We start from the raw sequence: 16,725 nt of genomic DNA on the forward strand, positions 1-16,725 counted from the left end.
TGCCACATTTCTAGTGTCGTTGGGGTATGGTTCCCAACAGATGGCACAGGGAAGCCATCTAGACGCCACGCGGGGTAGTGCATGTGGCATGTCACTTATACGATGCCACGCAATACAAACTGAGGCTGCATGCTCTATGCCATTAGTAGCCGAGAAGAAGATGCCAAAGAAGCTTGGAAAGTTGATCACAGAGATCCATGTGATCATACATGAAAGCATATGCATATATACGGACATTCCAAGATCGCAGGATGATTGAATTTCACTATCAGATTGATACTGTATTTCTTCGAGAAAAAAGGGGCTGCAGTTCTCAGAAATAGTTACTGAAAGTCTATATACTCTACTTACTATAAAAGGAGCTGAACTATACTTGCTGCATGGCGTACCGAAAACCGCATACTCGACTTCATCCCATCGTCATAATGGTTTCATTAGACACAGCGTCGGGCCATTGGTGTGCAATGCCTTGCAGCGTGTTTGACTGCGAGTAAACTGCTGGTTCATCCTGTTCGTGGCGTATAAGCCCGTTTCATCTGAGCAATTCATCGGCAACATTGAACCGCGGCCAACGGTATGAAATGAATCAAGCAAGTATAAAATCTCTACGACAGATCTCGTCTTGGGGATTGTTTCTTCTCCTGACTCTGCAACCCTTTGGTCACTTATCAATAGGATACCTACGGCTGACAATTTTATAACTTTAAGATTCAATATATTACCTACTTCAATATGGGCGATATCCGGCTCTCGACATCTGACACAGCATCCAACGACTCCAAACTTCTTGTTGTCGATCCAGCTGCCCTTGTCAAGGCTATTCTTGGCCAGACCGCTGAAAGTGTCCAGAACATACAGACTGACTATGATGACCTTGTTGAAGTGAGCTCGAAATCACCGCCAATGGGAGGCGAAAAGATTCGCCCCGACTCTCCTCCCAAGGATGTAAGAGTCGGTGTGGTGAATCCATATGCCCTGGCGGAGGCTCTTCTCGGAAGGAAAATAGAAAAGCACTCAATGAATGCGGCGCAAATTATTTCACATCTTTTGCAGACTGATTACGATGAACTGTTTGATATGAAATACCACTCGGTGCTATACGCCGGGCTGCAACTCAATGAAAAGGAGAACAAGGCGGAAAAGCTGCATGAGAAGGACCTCAAACTTCTGAAGGAGCACGATCTTGAGACACCTGATCTTTCAATTGTTCAGGAGCTCAAGGATCTTGAGAAGATCGGACTGAAGAATATGGGTGAAGCGCGTGTTAAAATGGCACGCCTGCAAAACGGCAAGCTTTGTCTTGTTGTCAATGCCCACTCTTTGGGCAAAACGATTTCCAACAAGATGGTAACCCACTCCATCAACGAGCTTGTTAGTCCATTTAGAACGTCCAAGGGGCATTGGATGCCGCCAAACAGCTCCTGGCGCGACATGTACGACGAATTCTTCGAAAAGGTCAACAACAGAATGATGAGCGAACTTATCAGGTTCCAGATTGGCAAAGACAAGCCGAGATATGCCATGCGCACCTTTGACGATCCCACGCAGGGTTGTACCAGCAACAGCTGGCTGATTGCTGCGCTCTTCTCCGTCGTCTGGTCTGATCCTTCTGCCATCAACCGAGCAACCAGGGTCTACGAGAACAAGGGCGAGAAGAAGAAGCTCTCGATCAAGTTCCACGACAAGGGAGGTCACAATAACGCTCGCACAGAGACTGTTGAGGTGAATTACGAAGTTCCCATCAGCAACTCTGACAACCAGCCGCTATACTGCCGATCTAGCGACGGAGTAGACATTTGGCCATCCCTCTATGAGAAGGCATTCACCAAATGGATAACGGGTGATTCATCTCAGCGACCAGACATTACACAGACACACAGCGGTGATCCTGTCAAGGCCATGGCACAGATCAATGGCCGTGAACCGCATTACTTCAAGACTGACAAGCACTCGCACCACGACTTGCTCGGCATCGTCCGCAGCAACTGCGCCAACTTCAAGACCATCAGCCCCATGGTCGCCTGGACTCATGCCACCGGCCACTTGTTCAAGGGAAGCAACATTGTTGCTAACCATGCCTACTCCATCCTGGGCTACACCATGCACGGCGACAAGCAGTACATCATGATCCGTAACCCGTGGGGAGTCACCGAACCAGCTGGCTTAACTAGCTATCCGGGACTCCTGGAGCGTGTCGACCCATCCATGTGGTATCTTGCCTCGATGCTTGACCAGGGTGGATTGTTTGGTATTGAGCCCGAGGCGTTCAAGCAGTGTTTTGCGTACATGGGTGTTGCGAAGGAGTCGAACCACCATTCTTGAGGCGGCGAGGTAGTCGCGTTGGAAGTTTCCGCAATGTCATGTCGCTCGTTTGGGGACTTCTGATACTCCGCTCGTTGATGCTCGGTTGGCATAGGATAGCAAAAGTAAGTCTGGGTGCAAAGGTGAAACAAGATTGTCCAACATAGTTAATTCTCAATGAGTTTGTGCTGTCAAGTTCAAAATGCTACTGTCGCCTTTCCACAATGTTTTTGCATCGGCATGACGCATCAGTATGGCGACTACTAATTTGTTGGATATCTCGGGATTGACACATTTGCCGTCGTGGAAGAGCCGGCGCACCTCGCGTCTCCGACTTCAGCGTTATGAGATTGCCCAAGAACCCATCCTTAAAATAAAGCTTGCTTTTGGTCATGCATGTTCTAATAAACGGTGAAAAGGAAGCCTCCACAACTTTCATGCCTGGGAACATTGAGCTGTTGTTTGGAGATAGGCCAGGCAACGACAACAGCTCTCAGCCGCAGCGTTATGTTCAATAGACAGGCTGTGGTCGCAACAACGACCATCCGTTTACAATAAAGAATCACAAAAATCGCCTGTCGCAACTTACGAAAGGCACACCTAGCGTCATCTAGATGAGTGCACGAAGTGAACACGAGTTGCTCACTGACAGTGCCAAGGCATCTATATCCTGGCGGGTCCGATCGGGCTTCTACTCATCCGACGAAATCGTCGAGAGCTTAGTTGACGTAGTCTCACACGAACAAAGCATTTCAAACCATGAAGCTAAGAGAAGAATTCGAGCTGTCACGGCTGCAGAATGGTCGGCTCACCTGCAACGCCAACAGTCGTGGCCGCCTGGTCCTACAATAAGCGATAGATTAGCAAAGGCATTTGAAATCCTTGAACGTCGGCACGGCATCATTGCAAAGATGAACTTTACATGCTGCCAGAGTTGTGGAATAAGCGAAATAGGACAGGACGTCGATGATGATGATACGTACGGGTACGTATTCTTCCATGAGCAAGATACGGAGGCTGCCGTAGATGGCATGGGGTTATCGCTCGCTTTCGGTTCATTCACAAAGTCCAAACGAAAGAGTGAACTTATAGCAGACAAGATTATCAAGTCGCTGCGACGGGCGGGGTTGAGGGCCAACTGGGAAGGGGACGTAGGCAAGCGAATTATGGTGGAATGCGATGAGTGGAGGAAAAGGTTCCGTGAGGATGAGGACATGGAAGACATAGCGGACGATGATTTCGATACCGACAGTGTCTCAGATGACAATGAGTCTTCACCAGAGCCAGATACACAGTCTGACCTAACTCTCGATGGGGAGGGTTAATAGCTGTATTGCTACCGTCTCACTGATGAAGTGAGTGACTGAGGACAAGACAACGCACTTTTATCTTGCGAAGAATTATTCATCTAGCTTTTTGGTCAGAGCATGCTGTTTGATATAGTGACTTGTTGTCCTTACGAAAGCACTTGGCTTTCTGCGCAGGTGAAGACTCGTACTGGATGTACCCTTCAATGCCAATGTTGACTTCAGTTCGAACTGGTCTGTTGAGTATTTTGTTTCTGCCATTCTGCCTTCTTACCAACCGGATATGATTTCGTACGTCATGGGCAATAGCTTCGGTGATCCAGCTTTTGGAATATGTGCTTTGTTTTCCTGCTGTTAAGTTGTGTATTACGAGCTCAAATGCACCGGCAAAGAAAAGAATACACGGACCTAACCTACAGCCAGCCTATCCTTCAGCGTGCAGCGTTTTTTTAACCCATCATTTGCTAAAAGGTCGCAAGCGAGACACGAATAGGCTGTAATCGCAGAGATCATTAATTTCCCATGATTCAAGTATTGTGCTGGACCGAGTCATGGCGTCAACTACGGCGTTTCGCTTCTTTCTCCTTCTGTGAAGGTGTGATTCACAAGGGAATCAGCAGTGACGAGGATGACAGTGACGACATGGCGATGCGGCCATTTGTTACAAAATTCGATCAACATCAGTGACCATGAAAAAGCACACCAAATAGATCTTTTCCATTTCACCAAAATACATACTATGACCCATGCCCGTAACAATTGGTAGTCCTTCACACCTCTGAGTAGCATATTGCCACTGACCAGCACCCTCACCGCCTAATTCTGCCTGACAAACTCTGGTCCCCACCAGCCATCTCGAAGCAAGCAACAAAATCTCAATCATCCAGCAGCAAGATCGCAAAACCTCACACGCACTCCCATCCTGACACACAAGCAAAATGCCCCGCGAGGAATACCAAGTCCCTACCACCGGGAGCACCGCCGTCCGCGGCAACACCCGCGAAGACCACAGCTCCCGCTCCGTCATGACCTACATCTGCGGCGACTGCGGATCGAACGTTTCCCTGGGCAAAGATGCGCTGGTTGCGTGCCCTCACTGCGCGGGGAGGGTGCTGTACAAGGAGAGAACAAAGCGGTATGTCAGTTGAGCGCAGATGCGCAACTTTTTGGGAGGAGAACAACGCTGACAAGTCGCAGAATGGTGCAGTTTGAAGCCCGATAAGTCGCGAGAAGGACGATGAGAAGAAGGCAAAGTCATGATTTATGGTGTTTGGAGTTATGGATAGAAAATGGGCATCAAGAGCGTGCGCTAGACGGGTTGTCACAAGAAAGAGAGTAGCAGTGGTGTCTGGTATCAAATGTTTTAAAGCAAAATCTATCCTAACCGAAACTCCGTGTCCAGATTTGTGGAAGTTACTCGTAATTCTATATGCCGGTAGTTGAAACTACCGTTGTTTGTGGAGATATTTGGCAAAGCTGGCATCTGCTAGGATGGAGTCTTCATTGTCTCCCATCGCTGCTTGATACCGCTCTTGTAGGCCCTCCTTGGCGGCTTCTTCATCCGAGTCCTCGTCATCGTCGCTTGCCACCTCCACATCCGACTCGTTCCCAGTGCCGCTTTGCTGCGGCGCTTGCCCCGGCGCAACAGACATGTCCGACATCATCTTGTCCAGCTCCTTGTCACGCGACTTCTTCTTTTGCTCTTCCCGTTCTTGACGCCGCCTCTCAAGTTCAGGCAGGTAGTCGCGTATAAACTCCTGCTTCTTCTCTTCCACGGCTTCGAAGAACTCGTCCACCCCCGTGCCCACTCTCGAGCTGACTCCCACCATGCTCAAGTGCGAGTAAAACTCCTCAAGCATCAAGCTCATTGAGTTGAGCAAACTGCCCATGTATCCGCTTCCACCGTGTCCACCGCCTTCCAAGCCGCCTAACGCGTCTGACTCCTCGTCCTGGCGAAGGGCTTCTTGGAAGGCCTCGAAATCTGTCATCCATTCTTTTGCGAACGCTGCGTCCTTGACGTCGGTCTTGTTGAAGACGAGAATCATGGGTAGCTTGGTTTTGTACAAGATGGAGCAGGCGTAGAGCATATTTGACATGAATGTAGATGTTGACGCTGTTCTCGGTGTGTCGATAACGTAGGCAATCACCGTAGGGAACGAGGACGCCAGCGACTCTAGCAGAATGGTTCCTGAGGCAGACCACACAAACGCCTCGATTTGACCAGGAGTGTCGACGATGATTCTGTCAATAGGTTTGCGATCGGGTTTCTCGGCATCGGGCTTCGCTCTTTTCTCCAGAAGATTGACAATCTGATCGACTTTTGTGGCAAACAAGTTGAGTGATGTGAGGATGCCTCCGTTAGGACCTAGGTTGTACTGCTTCATGACCTCTTCGTAGTTTACCGAGTCGCGGATGTCGATATTCGGATCGAAGGGCACGTTGAGGACGGCCGGATCGAGGTTGATTACATATGGAGGCTGGTCTTTGCTATGAAGGTGGGCGTTGATGCGTTGCATAAAGGTTGTTTTGCCAGAGCCTGGGAGTCATGTTAGGATTAGTTGGTGTTCTGCGTCAAGGTGAGAAGCTCTTATCCGTACCTGCCATGCCGACGCAAACTATGGCAACGGGTGGCGACGCATCGCCTGAAGAAGCCATGATCGAGACGGCTCACTAGCGACAGTGACTAGAGTGTGAATGAAGCGGCGAGTCTTGGGCCTGCGGATGCGGTTACGAGTAAAGAGAAACTTGATGGGAAATGGTCTGGTGGTAGAAAGTCTGGGCTGATGCTCCAAGGTGCTGGAGGTTACAAATTTTGACATCACTCTTGAATTGCTGGAGCCGATGCCCCGCAGTGACTGAGCACCCCGCCACCAGCAGCAACTGACTGGAACCTCTTGCAGACATCAAACCTAAAATATCACAGTCTCATGCATGCCCATGTAATAAGTCGGACGCCACAGATGTTTGCGGCATGTGTTTCGCTCTACAACCATCAATTGCGCAAATGCATATATAGTCTGGCGACGACATATATTAAACCCCCGTCGGCTGCCTCCGATTGACGCCTCTATGCCCTACAAAGCCATAGTATCAAATAGTAATTACTTTGGTCATTGGCCTCTGCAAATGACATTAAATTATCAATAACTGCTCGGTTTGACGCCCTTCTCATCCCATCCTAATGCACTCTACATGGTCGCCCAACTTTACTCAAACCGTCGACTTAGCCATCGGTCCCGCTGCTTCGGAACGTAGCACACAATGCCGCGTAGTGGTGCGTCAAATCCAGCACGTTTTGAGGAAGACTGGTCGCCTGAATAATGCTCCTGACCTTGACGGCCCCTTCATCCTCAATCAGTGTTCGAATTGTATGCAGCAGCTCTGGACTAAACTCGCTGTACCAGCGGTACTGCCAAGTTACCAGTCTGATAACTGCCGCTACCGTGTCCCTGGTACTCTTGGTCTTCTCGAAAACACGAAGCACGCCTGCCAGAGACTTGGGGCTGAATCGCAGCGAAAGACACGCTCGGTAGGCTTCGACGGCTTCTTCAAGATGTTGCAGACGCTCGGCGAGTCCTCCCAAAATCTCCCATTCCTCTGCAGATTTCTTATACTGCATTTGCTGGGCTCGATATTGGGCCATCTGCGTCCGCCAGATGGTGTACACTCGCAGGTCCTCGTACAGTACCATAAACAAGCTGTCAAGCCATCTCTCGCAGAGACGCTTCGTGTTCAGCTTCGACAGGTGCTCGTCATTCTGTGTGCTCTGCGCCAAAATGTTAATCGACTGATTTTCCCCAACTAGAAAGCATCAACTTATTGGGGTAAACTTACGCTATCAGATTCAGCCTTGACCTGGTTTGGGTCAATAGTGTGAGATGGTTTCTCAACGCTGTTGCCGTGGCCATTGGTGTCGGCTGTCTCCTCCCCATTTGCAGCTGGCTTTTCAGCATCCCCATTCTCCGACTCGTCTTCTCCATTCGTTGTAGGATCCGGAGTACCTCGGAGGCCGTCGAGACTGGCGTTTCGCTTCGAAGGGCCAGGTTGTGATGCCTCTTGCTTCTCCGTGCGGTACTCATCTTCCATGACAAACACATTACTTCGAATCTTCAACAACTGATCCCAGCCAATTTTGGCAGTCATTTCCGTTAGAATACTATACGCCTGCTTAAAGGTGCCCCGATAACCCGCAGCCCGCAGCCCAAGCAGACTGCTGTCAACTTGCTCTGAGAATCTGGATTCCGGCTCGCTGTCGATTTCATCAAGTCGCGTCTCGGGAAGGGTTGGCAAATGTACGTCTCTTGGCTCAGGCATAATGGGCGTGTCCTTGTCCTGATATGTAAACATGGGGCATGAGTTCAACGTGGTGAGTGCGTTTTCCCAATCTTCCATGGCAACATAGACTTGGGCTAGACGTGCCCATGTACCAAACTCACTGGGCGCGGCAATGGTGCTACGGTCTGCACAGCCCAGAGCCATCTTCAATCTCTCTTCTCTTGCCTCTGGTGTTTCCGCAGTCTGAGCCTTCTTGAGCAGGAATTCTGCCTGTGCATCGAGCATGACATAGTCCATCGGGGTCTCCTGTAGCGACTGGTACAAATTTTTGACGCCGGAAACTTCCTCATTACCCATAAACATGACCCTTGACAATAGCGATGAGACCTCGATGCTCTGTGTACGTAGCTTTTCGAAGAGGTTAATGCCTGATGCATAGCGACCTGTTGTCTCGAGATATTTCAGAAGCCCGGTTGTGAGGTGATTGGAAACATTGGTGGGAACTTGAACGACCGAGTCGGACCCAAGCTGCCAGCCTCGAAAGAAGAGTTGTTCGGCGGCATTGAGGAATCTCTGTTCTGTCTCTGTATTCGTGACGGGGTTAAATCTCCTGACGCCCACGATCTTGCGGATGGTGTCGCCGCTGCCATCATCGGCGTATGAATACGCCCTCAAGACGCTGCAGAGATATGTCTCAAGCCACAACTCATCAGATGCCTTTCGCTTCTCGCCTCGCTCGTCGACGCAGTAGCTCTCGACGGTACCGGGAATCGATACGTGTACGCGCATATCAAGTCGAGAAAACGCATTGTAACAGCTATGAAAAATTGTAAATGGTTAGCCGATTAGATAAACGTACGGCTCGCAGTAGGGTTAAGCGTACCAGTATACGCCTTCTACAATCTTGGAGGTGGCATTGGGACCGTTGTCCTTGTAGGTGAGAGTGTTGATATATGCGGCAAGACTGGCAGATGATGACGCATCGACACCAGTAACATGATGGTAGAGGCCGGTCTAGACACGTTAGACACTAACAATTTCTACTCGCATACACAACATACCTGCTTTCCCGAATTTCGCACGCCTTGCTTTAGGAGATGGACCAGGTCGGGTGGACCAAGCTCGCGCAGCGCAACCAGTGATTCGGTTCTGGCGTCAATCGACTCGTGGAGGACCTCCTCGGTAAGTCTGTAATAAATTTAGTATTTGTGATGATTCGGCAGGCATGATTTAGTTCGTACTCTGGCACGGCGGGGGCGACCATGGCGACAGGAAGCTCCTTGAAAGCTCGAGGTAGGCGGTTATTGTTGGCTGGTGAGCCGAGTCGGGAGGCAGGTTGGGATTCACCAATCGCGGCGTATCTCCTCCCCCTGGCTGTCAATACTGAAATCGAATCTAGTTATATCAAGCGATTATGGGGAGAATGTCGCGACGCTTGCGGTAGCACTCTGTTGCGTCCGTACCTGGGAAGAAAAGGGACAAGTCCAGGATGATTCAAGATTGATCTGTCCAGTCTCTGGGAGCTCTGAGCCGCCAATGAAGGAGAGCATTGAATGTTCACCTGCCCACATTTTAGCCCCACACGAAGTCAATAAGCCTCTCTCGCCCTGAACCGCGCCACATTCACACGTGGTTCCGTAAAGTGAGGAGTCAAGCCACAGCATCCAATTCAGCCATAGCAAGCTGCAGGGAACGCCACACGCTAGTCAAACCAGACACTTTGAACTTTGACAGGGATTCAATGTTGGCACAGGCAGGTCCGGTCTGTCAGTGATTGAGCAGGCGCGACGCGACAGCACCAGTCGTCAATTAAGCATTTTTGATCGCCAAGCTCGAGATACTGCACCACCATTCACACCACCCCCAAGGAATGACTCCATCGCACCGCATCTGAATTCATCTCGAATGACGGCGACATCACATCCTCGGACACAGCACCGCGACAATGGCAAGTAGATCTGATCTCGTTGCAAGCAAGCTTGCGCTAACCAGTCCCTAAAGCCCGCCTTCCAGGCGATCAACCTCGAGCCCGAGGAAAACGAGGATGAGCAGATTGACACCACTAAGGAGCTGCATGTCAGTCGCATGATGCCCTCACACCATTCCAATTATGTATTCTTACCCTCTAGCAGGTCGATAAAGCTCTCCAAAAGTTTCAGGCCGCTCTCAAGCTTCACGCCCAAGGCATCAAGTCCAGGGATGCCGCTGATGCAGCATATCAGGAGCTGTTCGAGTGCGAAATATTCGATTATCGAGAAGCAAAGACCGACTACGAACGCGCAGAACGCCAAGCCGATGGCCGACCGGAAGCCTCTGCTGTCGACTCCTTTTCATCCACCTTGGGCATGGATGCTGGGGGAGCAGATGGAGTCGCAGCAAGCCTCGCCCAAGCCCTGTATATGTCATACAAAAACTACGGCCAGTTCTTTTTGGACAAATTAAAAGACAAGTGCAAATTAGACCCCGAATGGAGCAAGAAACTACGCATCAAGTACGGAACCGACGACGGCGGCAAAGTTATTGACAACTGGACTGCGGCCCTCGACCAGGACCCGTCAGACCCTGAACTGTGGAGGAAGATGGCCCGTTTCGCCGGCGCTATGAATTCTGGTCGCATCAAACGATATTGTCTTGAGTCTGCTGTTGAACTGGACGATGATCCTGCCGTCGCCGAAGTAAATCCCCCATCTCTTGCGGAAGGCTTCGCTGGCCAACAACTCAAGGACTATCTGCAAGTTCTTGATGACGATATGGCACTTTCACACCCCATAATGGCACCCTGGCTCAAGAGACAGATGCCAGCCCTGTTAAAGCGCCATTTAGACCCAATTCCATTCCTGCCAGATCCTGCAACCATTTTGACTCCTCCACCGTCAAGCCCCGAAGCCGACCCAGACCAGAACGACCGCGAAAGCGAAGACGCACTGTCTCCTACCAATGTTGATGAGAGTACTGTGGGGCCTGTTAAAACATGGTCGGAGCTTGGCATAGAGCTGATGAAGTGCATTCAAGATACGAAGGGGGCTTTGAAGGCGTGCCGCTCAGTTTTAGACGCCACTCTGGAAGATACCAAGATGACTGAGGTTGTCGAAGCCGAAACTAAAACCGTACCTGTGCCCGAACCAAAGCCGGAACCTGCCGTGGAACACAAACACAAGACAGATGAGAAAGTCAAGCAAACGGTTGAGGAGCCGCAAATCGTACGCAGATCAACCCGGCAAGGGTCCAGAGCAAGCACCAAGCCCAAACCGGAGACGAAGGAAGAAACTGTTTCGAGTGCCACAAAGGAACCGCCAAAGGAACACGATCAAGACCTAAAAGAGAGATCGGCCTCGGTCTCAACGCGAAAGAGGTCGCAATCGGTGGCAGGCTTGCCTGAGGGTGCAGACGACGAGAATGCGGCCGAGAAGAGAAGCAAACGTGTCCGGCGCCGCACAGAAGCGACGCTTACTGAAGAAATGACGGATCCCAATGGCCTGGTATCCGCTCAAATTCAGCCATATCAAGAAGCAGATCGGAATTTATTCCAGCTCACAAAGAACATCCTGGAGAATATGGGTGTTGAGCACCGCCCAACACTCGACTGCTTGCAAGAACTCTTAGACTCTTGCTCTACGGAAGATAGGCCGAGAAAGCTGACTCACAAATGCGCCAAAGACTTGCAAAGTGTGATCTCACCTTTCAGCGAAGATGTCGCACGAGTCCTCTTAAATAAGAATGAGCAAGCCACTTTGGGTCTTTCTTCATTCTTGGAACATGCTAAATCAGGCTCGCAAGACCATGATCACATCCCTCTATTTGATGAAGCCAAAGGCCTCAGAAAATTTTCAGAAATGGTAATAAACGGTATGGAATGGATGTCCAGTGATGATGTTGCTTTCGAATGGGTCCGCGCCATCAGTGAAAGCTACACTGCTTTCAAATGGTCAGATACTATGAAAGTTGCCGTCGTGCAGATGCTCAACAGAATCGATACAATCTTGTATACTCGAATCACCGACAGCTTGAGCAGACCAATGGTTTCGGAAGAGGAGCTGGACGGACTGAAGTCTATTCTCCCTATGATCTTCGAGTTACACATTGACATCTATGAAAGAATCACCAACCCCAGCAGCGCTGTGGACTATGCGACGCGAATGGAAACAAAGTATCGGTTAGACAGGTGGCTAAATGCCATGTCAACTTATGTTCAACTACAGGACTTGCCTCAGAACGATGCTCTTTGCGTCAGATTCATCTGGGCGTCGGTAATGGTCTCCTCTTTAACCGAGAACCCGGTGAGAGAGCATATCCTACTGTTGTGGACCTCTCTTCGTGACTTCCTGGCCGCTGAAAAAGTGGAGGAAATCAATCTACCGAACAACGTTGTTATGCCTGTCATCTCTCCAGCCGCTGCAGACCGAGAACTGTCGAAACTGAACACAATGGACTTCTTCCTAGGTTTGTTCCAGGACGAGATGAAGGACCCCATCGCAGTCATTGACACACTTGAACCTGTCCTCAACCCAGCGTCCGTTCATGTCTTGGAAGATCACAATGGCCCAACTGAGGAACAAGTGAATGACCCGAAGAACCCCGTTGGAGAGGCAAATCATCTCGAAGCTGACGATGAAAACAAGATGGACAAAGAGAATGATGACCGCAGGAGGACTGCTCAGGATGAGGTTGATGAAGAGCAGCGGAGCGAAAAACATGACAAAAGGGGAGATGGCGGTGAAGCGTCAATGTCTCAAGAACCAATTGCCAAAGGAAAGCCATTGTCTGAAAATGCCAACCAGAGCATGAAGGACTTGTGGAAGTTTCTCATCAGCAGTAGTACCGAGTTGCGTCTCTTCTTGTGGTCCCGGTTGGGCGACGCGTACGAAGCCATTAACTATCCTACCAAGCGATTCTCGTGTCTCCTAAAAAGTATTGACATGGTTGTCAATGATTTGGAAGGAGAGGCATATAGCAAGATGCCGGAAGATTCAAGGAAGCACTTGTTTATGCGAACTTTGAAGTCGCTGGATGAACTTATTATACAGGCTCTGACCATGTCCTTAAATGACGATACTGCCTTTGATATCGTTGACGACGACCATCTCAAGTCGAGCTCCGCCACTGTCGCCAGACTTTGTTCATTCCTTCACGTTGTAGCGCTGTGCGAAGACGAATCCCGGCTTGGTATTACCAGCCTGCGCACAAACAACAGCACCTTCTCGGCATTAATGAACAAACTGCGAGATATCCAGTCCCGCACCTGGTGCCTTTTGTTCACGCTGTTCAAAGCTGGACTATCACAGAAGGAGACTATTGCTCCGGATAACGACTTGTCGGACTATCTTGCCGCCATTCATAGAGTTATTGGCCTGCGCAAGTTCTGTAAAGCATCCAATAAGATATTCCTCAAAGTCATGCGCATCGAACTGCTTAGACTGAAAAAGATTGAAACCTGGGAGGACCACCTAGAGCAAGTGCTGTATGACTTGTATGGCTTGAAGCTTGGTGTCGGTGTCTGGGAAGTGCAAGATCACGGCTGTCCATATGAGAAGCTCGAAAAGCGACAAGCCATGCAGCTGGTGGAGAAAATCATGATTCTTGCTAATCGTATGACGATGAAAGATTTGTTGAAATCAGATCTGAAAACCACCATCGAACACATGCAGCAAACAATTGGACAGACCAAGTCGACACCGCAAATGATTCACAACCTGAGAAATTTTACCGAAATGTTGAAAAAACCAATTCATCCGCTGAGGTTATATCAGGCTCTCGCTGGCAATGTATTCGTGGATGCTGTGACGGTCAATATTCCAGAAGCGGCACTAGCTCGACATGGTTGGTTCTTCTTGCTGGGAATGATCGCTCTGACCAAATTCAAGGGCGTGGATTTGAATCGTCGTCAGACTCCCGGTGCAACCGACGATCTCCGTATCGGGGCCACGTTCTTAAGGCTACAATTGCAATTCACTGCTGATCGATGGGATGCCTGGTTCCGACTAGCAGAATGCTTCGACTATGAGCTAGATGAGTCTGTCTTGTGGACGGCAGACAAAATGAATAAGGATCGATCAGAGTTGGTGAAGTTCCAACGAAACGCGATACACTGTTATACGCTGGCTTTATCCCATTCTCGACACCAGAGGGTAACCGCCAGCGATACCGACCCGCTCCATGACTTGTATCACAAATTTGGCATGAGATTATACTCATCGAGTCGAGAGCCTTTCGCCATGGAGCCTTTCCAGCACTCCGACCAGGAACGATTCTTCATCGAGGACGGGGGTTCCGGGACTTTCAAAAAGATTCTTCACGATCAGATGTCAAAATACAAATTGTGGAAATTCGCCGCCGGGCTGTTCCGAAAGGCAATGGCAAGGAACCCACGTAACTGGAAGTACGTAGCTCTGAGATCGCATACGCAGCTGAGACGACTAACGTGAAATAGGAATCCGTACATGCTTGGAAAGTGTCTTTGGAAAATGTATCAGGCACCCGAGGATAGCCTTGACAGCAGCGATAAAAAATCTCGCATTACGATGACGAAGCTGCTGGATACGCTTAAATTATCCATCGAAGTGGCACAAAATTCAAGAAGGTCGAAGAACAGCGACCCGATTTTGGAACCGCATTACAAGCTAGTTTCTATTCTGCACAAACTTGTGATGCGAGGCGATATGCCTGCAGCCGATGCTGCATCACTCCTCGCAGAGCAACCATTTGGCATCGCCGCAAAGCCGGATGACCATTTTGCGTCTTTCTCCGAACCAGAAGACTGGGAAGAGTATATTATTCGTAACTTGACTAAGCTTCGTGAAAAGGATAAGTCCAACTGGCAACACCGAATTGTCATGCGCCACGCCAAAATTCTCTTTGACGAAAAGAACATTGGCAAAGACAGCGATGGCACAGTGGAAGCCAAGGCTGCATTTGCTATACTCAAAGAGAACATGTTCACCAAAACCATGGTGATGAATGTGTGGAAATGTGATGCTGAGCGCCCTGGTCGCCATCACGTCTTTACTGAGCAATATGTTCGGTTTATGACCAAGCTTCTGGTTATCATGTCCGACCGAACAAATTTGGAGCTGCTTTTGAGGCGCCTCCGCAAGAAGGGCGCAGACTTTTACCACTTTGCAGATCTGTGGCAATATAGCTGCACTGCGTACGTAAAACTTCTACGTGCGGCTTATAATGTTCCGGTTACCACCGACGAAGCTTTCAAGCACATGTCCAACGAAGAGTTTGAAATCATGAGTGAGCGAATCACTGATTGGGCTGGTGGTGACGGGGCGCCAAATACTGCCTTTGAATGCATGAAGGAGGCCATTGAAGCAAAGAAGCTCAATGGCAACTTGATGAAGGTCGCGCCTATTGATGATCTCATCAATGACTGTTACACTACAATCTATGTAGATGTTGCCGGGACGCTACCAGGGTTGGAGCCAGGCAAGATCATTGAGGAACGCAATCACGCAAAGGAAGTAGCAGCTCATTTGGAAGCCGTAGCTCAGGCCGAATCGAAACCAAAGAGTTCACTAAGCAATTTGCTCAACCCACCAAGCGGCGGTGACAGCGCAGCTGGATCAGCCACACCAATGGAAACAGACAAAGCAGAGGCTATTCCGCGTGCCAGGAGACTAGCGGGAGTTCGTCGACCGGAGATTCTGCGCAAGGCCGAGCAAGCTGTCATGCGTGCTATGGAGGCACCGAAGTCTGCTACGACTAAGAGCCGTGTAGGAAGTATGTCCAGTACAAAGCGTGGCAGTCAGACGCCAGCTCGCGCCGGAAGCAACCTCCATAGTGACGATGAAGATGACGGACCTGATGCCCAAGTACGACGAGAAGCTGGCGAAGATATTGATGATGAGATGAGGGACGCAGATGACAATGACGAAGTGGTCGATGACGATGAGCATGACGACACAAGAATGGACGATCACGCTGACAGTATTCATGACTCAGCTGACGACGAAAGCGACCTCAGTGATGTTCCGGAAGGCTATGATGACGACGTACCACCTGGACTACTGTTCCCCAATCTTCGCAGATCCGAATCAAGCGGCGATGAGGCAGATAGCGAGGATGCAGAAGAAGGGGACGATGAAGAAGGCGTCGAAGATGAAGAGGGGCTGCATGAAGAGGATGTAGAGGCGGAGGATGAAGTAGGGGAAGGAGACGAGGAGGCCGAGGGAGAGGTGGAGGAGGAAGACGAGGAGGCGGGCGATGAAGATGAGCATGATGAGGAGGAAGTGGATGGAGAAGAAGCCGAAGAAGAGGTTGAGGACGAAGAGGAAGAAGAGCTGGAAGGAAATGAGGATACAGAGATGGCAGAAGTGGAGGACGGCGAAGAAGGTGACGAAGAGGCTGAGGAAGACGATGGAGCAGAAGTTGAGGAGGGTGAGGAGGAAGGTGAGGAAGAAGGTGAGGAAGAAGGTGTGGAAGAAGGTGTGGAAGAGGGTGAGGAAGAAGGCGAGGAAGAAGGCGAGGAAGAAGTCGAGGAAGAAGGTGAAGAGGAGCTAGAGGAGGATGCTGAGGAAGAAGGCGACGGAGAGGAGGAGGAAGTAGACGAAGACGAAGACGAAGAAGAAGAAGAAGACGGTGAAGAAGGTGATGATGAGGAAGGTGAGGAAGAAGCGGAAGAAGAAGAGGAATGAGGCGTTGGGTATTCAATGGACTGGGCATAAAGGATGGGTACGCACATACAGACGCTATGCCAGGGTATGGCATGTATTTTTACATTTGGATTGGACAACAACGGCGTTGCGGGCGTATCGATTCGATATATTGTATAATGAATTACACGAATTACTTTTGAATGAGGTGATGCTATTTCATTCATCCGTGTAGGGGCTGAAAGACG

General features: G+C 49.9%; 6 protein-coding genes across 6 annotated transcripts; 4 read left to right on the top strand and 2 right to left on the bottom strand.

Annotated features, from left to right (window-relative positions):
- Positions 1-732: 732 nt before the first annotated feature.
- VFPPC_10274 (thiol protease) lies at positions 733-2,322 on the top strand (the record flags this gene model as incomplete). Its single annotated transcript, XM_018288671.1, has 1 exon — positions 733-2,322. The coding sequence occupies one exon, from the start codon at positions 733-735 to the stop codon at positions 2,320-2,322; it is 1,590 nt and encodes a 529-aa protein (XP_018137305.1).
- A 593-nt stretch (positions 2,323-2,915) lies between these two features.
- On the top strand, positions 2,916-3,626 carry VFPPC_14743 (hypothetical protein; the record flags this gene model as incomplete). Its single annotated transcript, XM_018292511.1, has 1 exon — positions 2,916-3,626. The coding sequence occupies one exon, from the start codon at positions 2,916-2,918 to the stop codon at positions 3,624-3,626; it is 711 nt and encodes a 236-aa protein (XP_018137304.1).
- Positions 3,627-4,546: 920 nt separating this feature from the next.
- Positions 4,547-4,830, top strand: VFPPC_16899 (DNA directed RNA polymerase domain-containing protein; the record flags this gene model as incomplete). The annotated part of the gene is made up of 2 exons (XM_018294652.1): positions 4,547-4,743; positions 4,806-4,830. The coding sequence occupies 2 exons, from the start codon at positions 4,547-4,549 to the stop codon at positions 4,828-4,830; spliced, it is 222 nt and encodes a 73-aa protein (XP_018137303.1).
- A 223-nt stretch (positions 4,831-5,053) lies between these two features.
- Positions 5,054-6,263, bottom strand: VFPPC_10273 (ATP binding protein; the record flags this gene model as incomplete). Its single annotated transcript, XM_018288670.1, has 2 exons — positions 5,054-6,144; positions 6,206-6,263. The coding sequence occupies 2 exons, from the start codon at positions 6,261-6,263 to the stop codon at positions 5,054-5,056; spliced, it is 1,149 nt and encodes a 382-aa protein (XP_018137302.1).
- Positions 6,264-6,831: 568 nt separating this feature from the next.
- VFPPC_10272 (clathrin-coated vesiclec protein) lies at positions 6,832-9,147 on the bottom strand (the record flags this gene model as incomplete). Its single annotated transcript, XM_018288669.1, has 5 exons — positions 6,832-7,374; positions 7,443-8,700; positions 8,767-8,897; positions 8,945-9,071; positions 9,125-9,147. 5 exons carry the CDS (start codon positions 9,145-9,147, stop codon positions 6,832-6,834), a joined length of 2,082 nt encoding a protein of 693 aa, XP_018137301.1.
- A 681-nt stretch (positions 9,148-9,828) lies between these two features.
- On the top strand, positions 9,829-16,519 carry VFPPC_14742 (hypothetical protein; the record flags this gene model as incomplete). Its single annotated transcript, XM_018292510.1, has 4 exons — positions 9,829-9,849; positions 9,885-9,959; positions 10,016-14,259; positions 14,311-16,519. The coding sequence occupies 4 exons, from the start codon at positions 9,829-9,831 to the stop codon at positions 16,517-16,519; spliced, it is 6,549 nt and encodes a 2,182-aa protein (XP_018137300.1).
- Between the last annotated feature and the right edge of the window lie 206 nt (positions 16,520-16,725).

The sequence above is a fragment of the Pochonia chlamydosporia genome (assembly GCF_001653235.2).
Source record: "Pochonia chlamydosporia 170 chromosome Unknown PCv3seq00010, whole genome shotgun sequence".
Classification (NCBI taxonomy): Eukaryota; Fungi; Ascomycota; class Sordariomycetes; order Hypocreales; family Clavicipitaceae; genus Pochonia; species Pochonia chlamydosporia.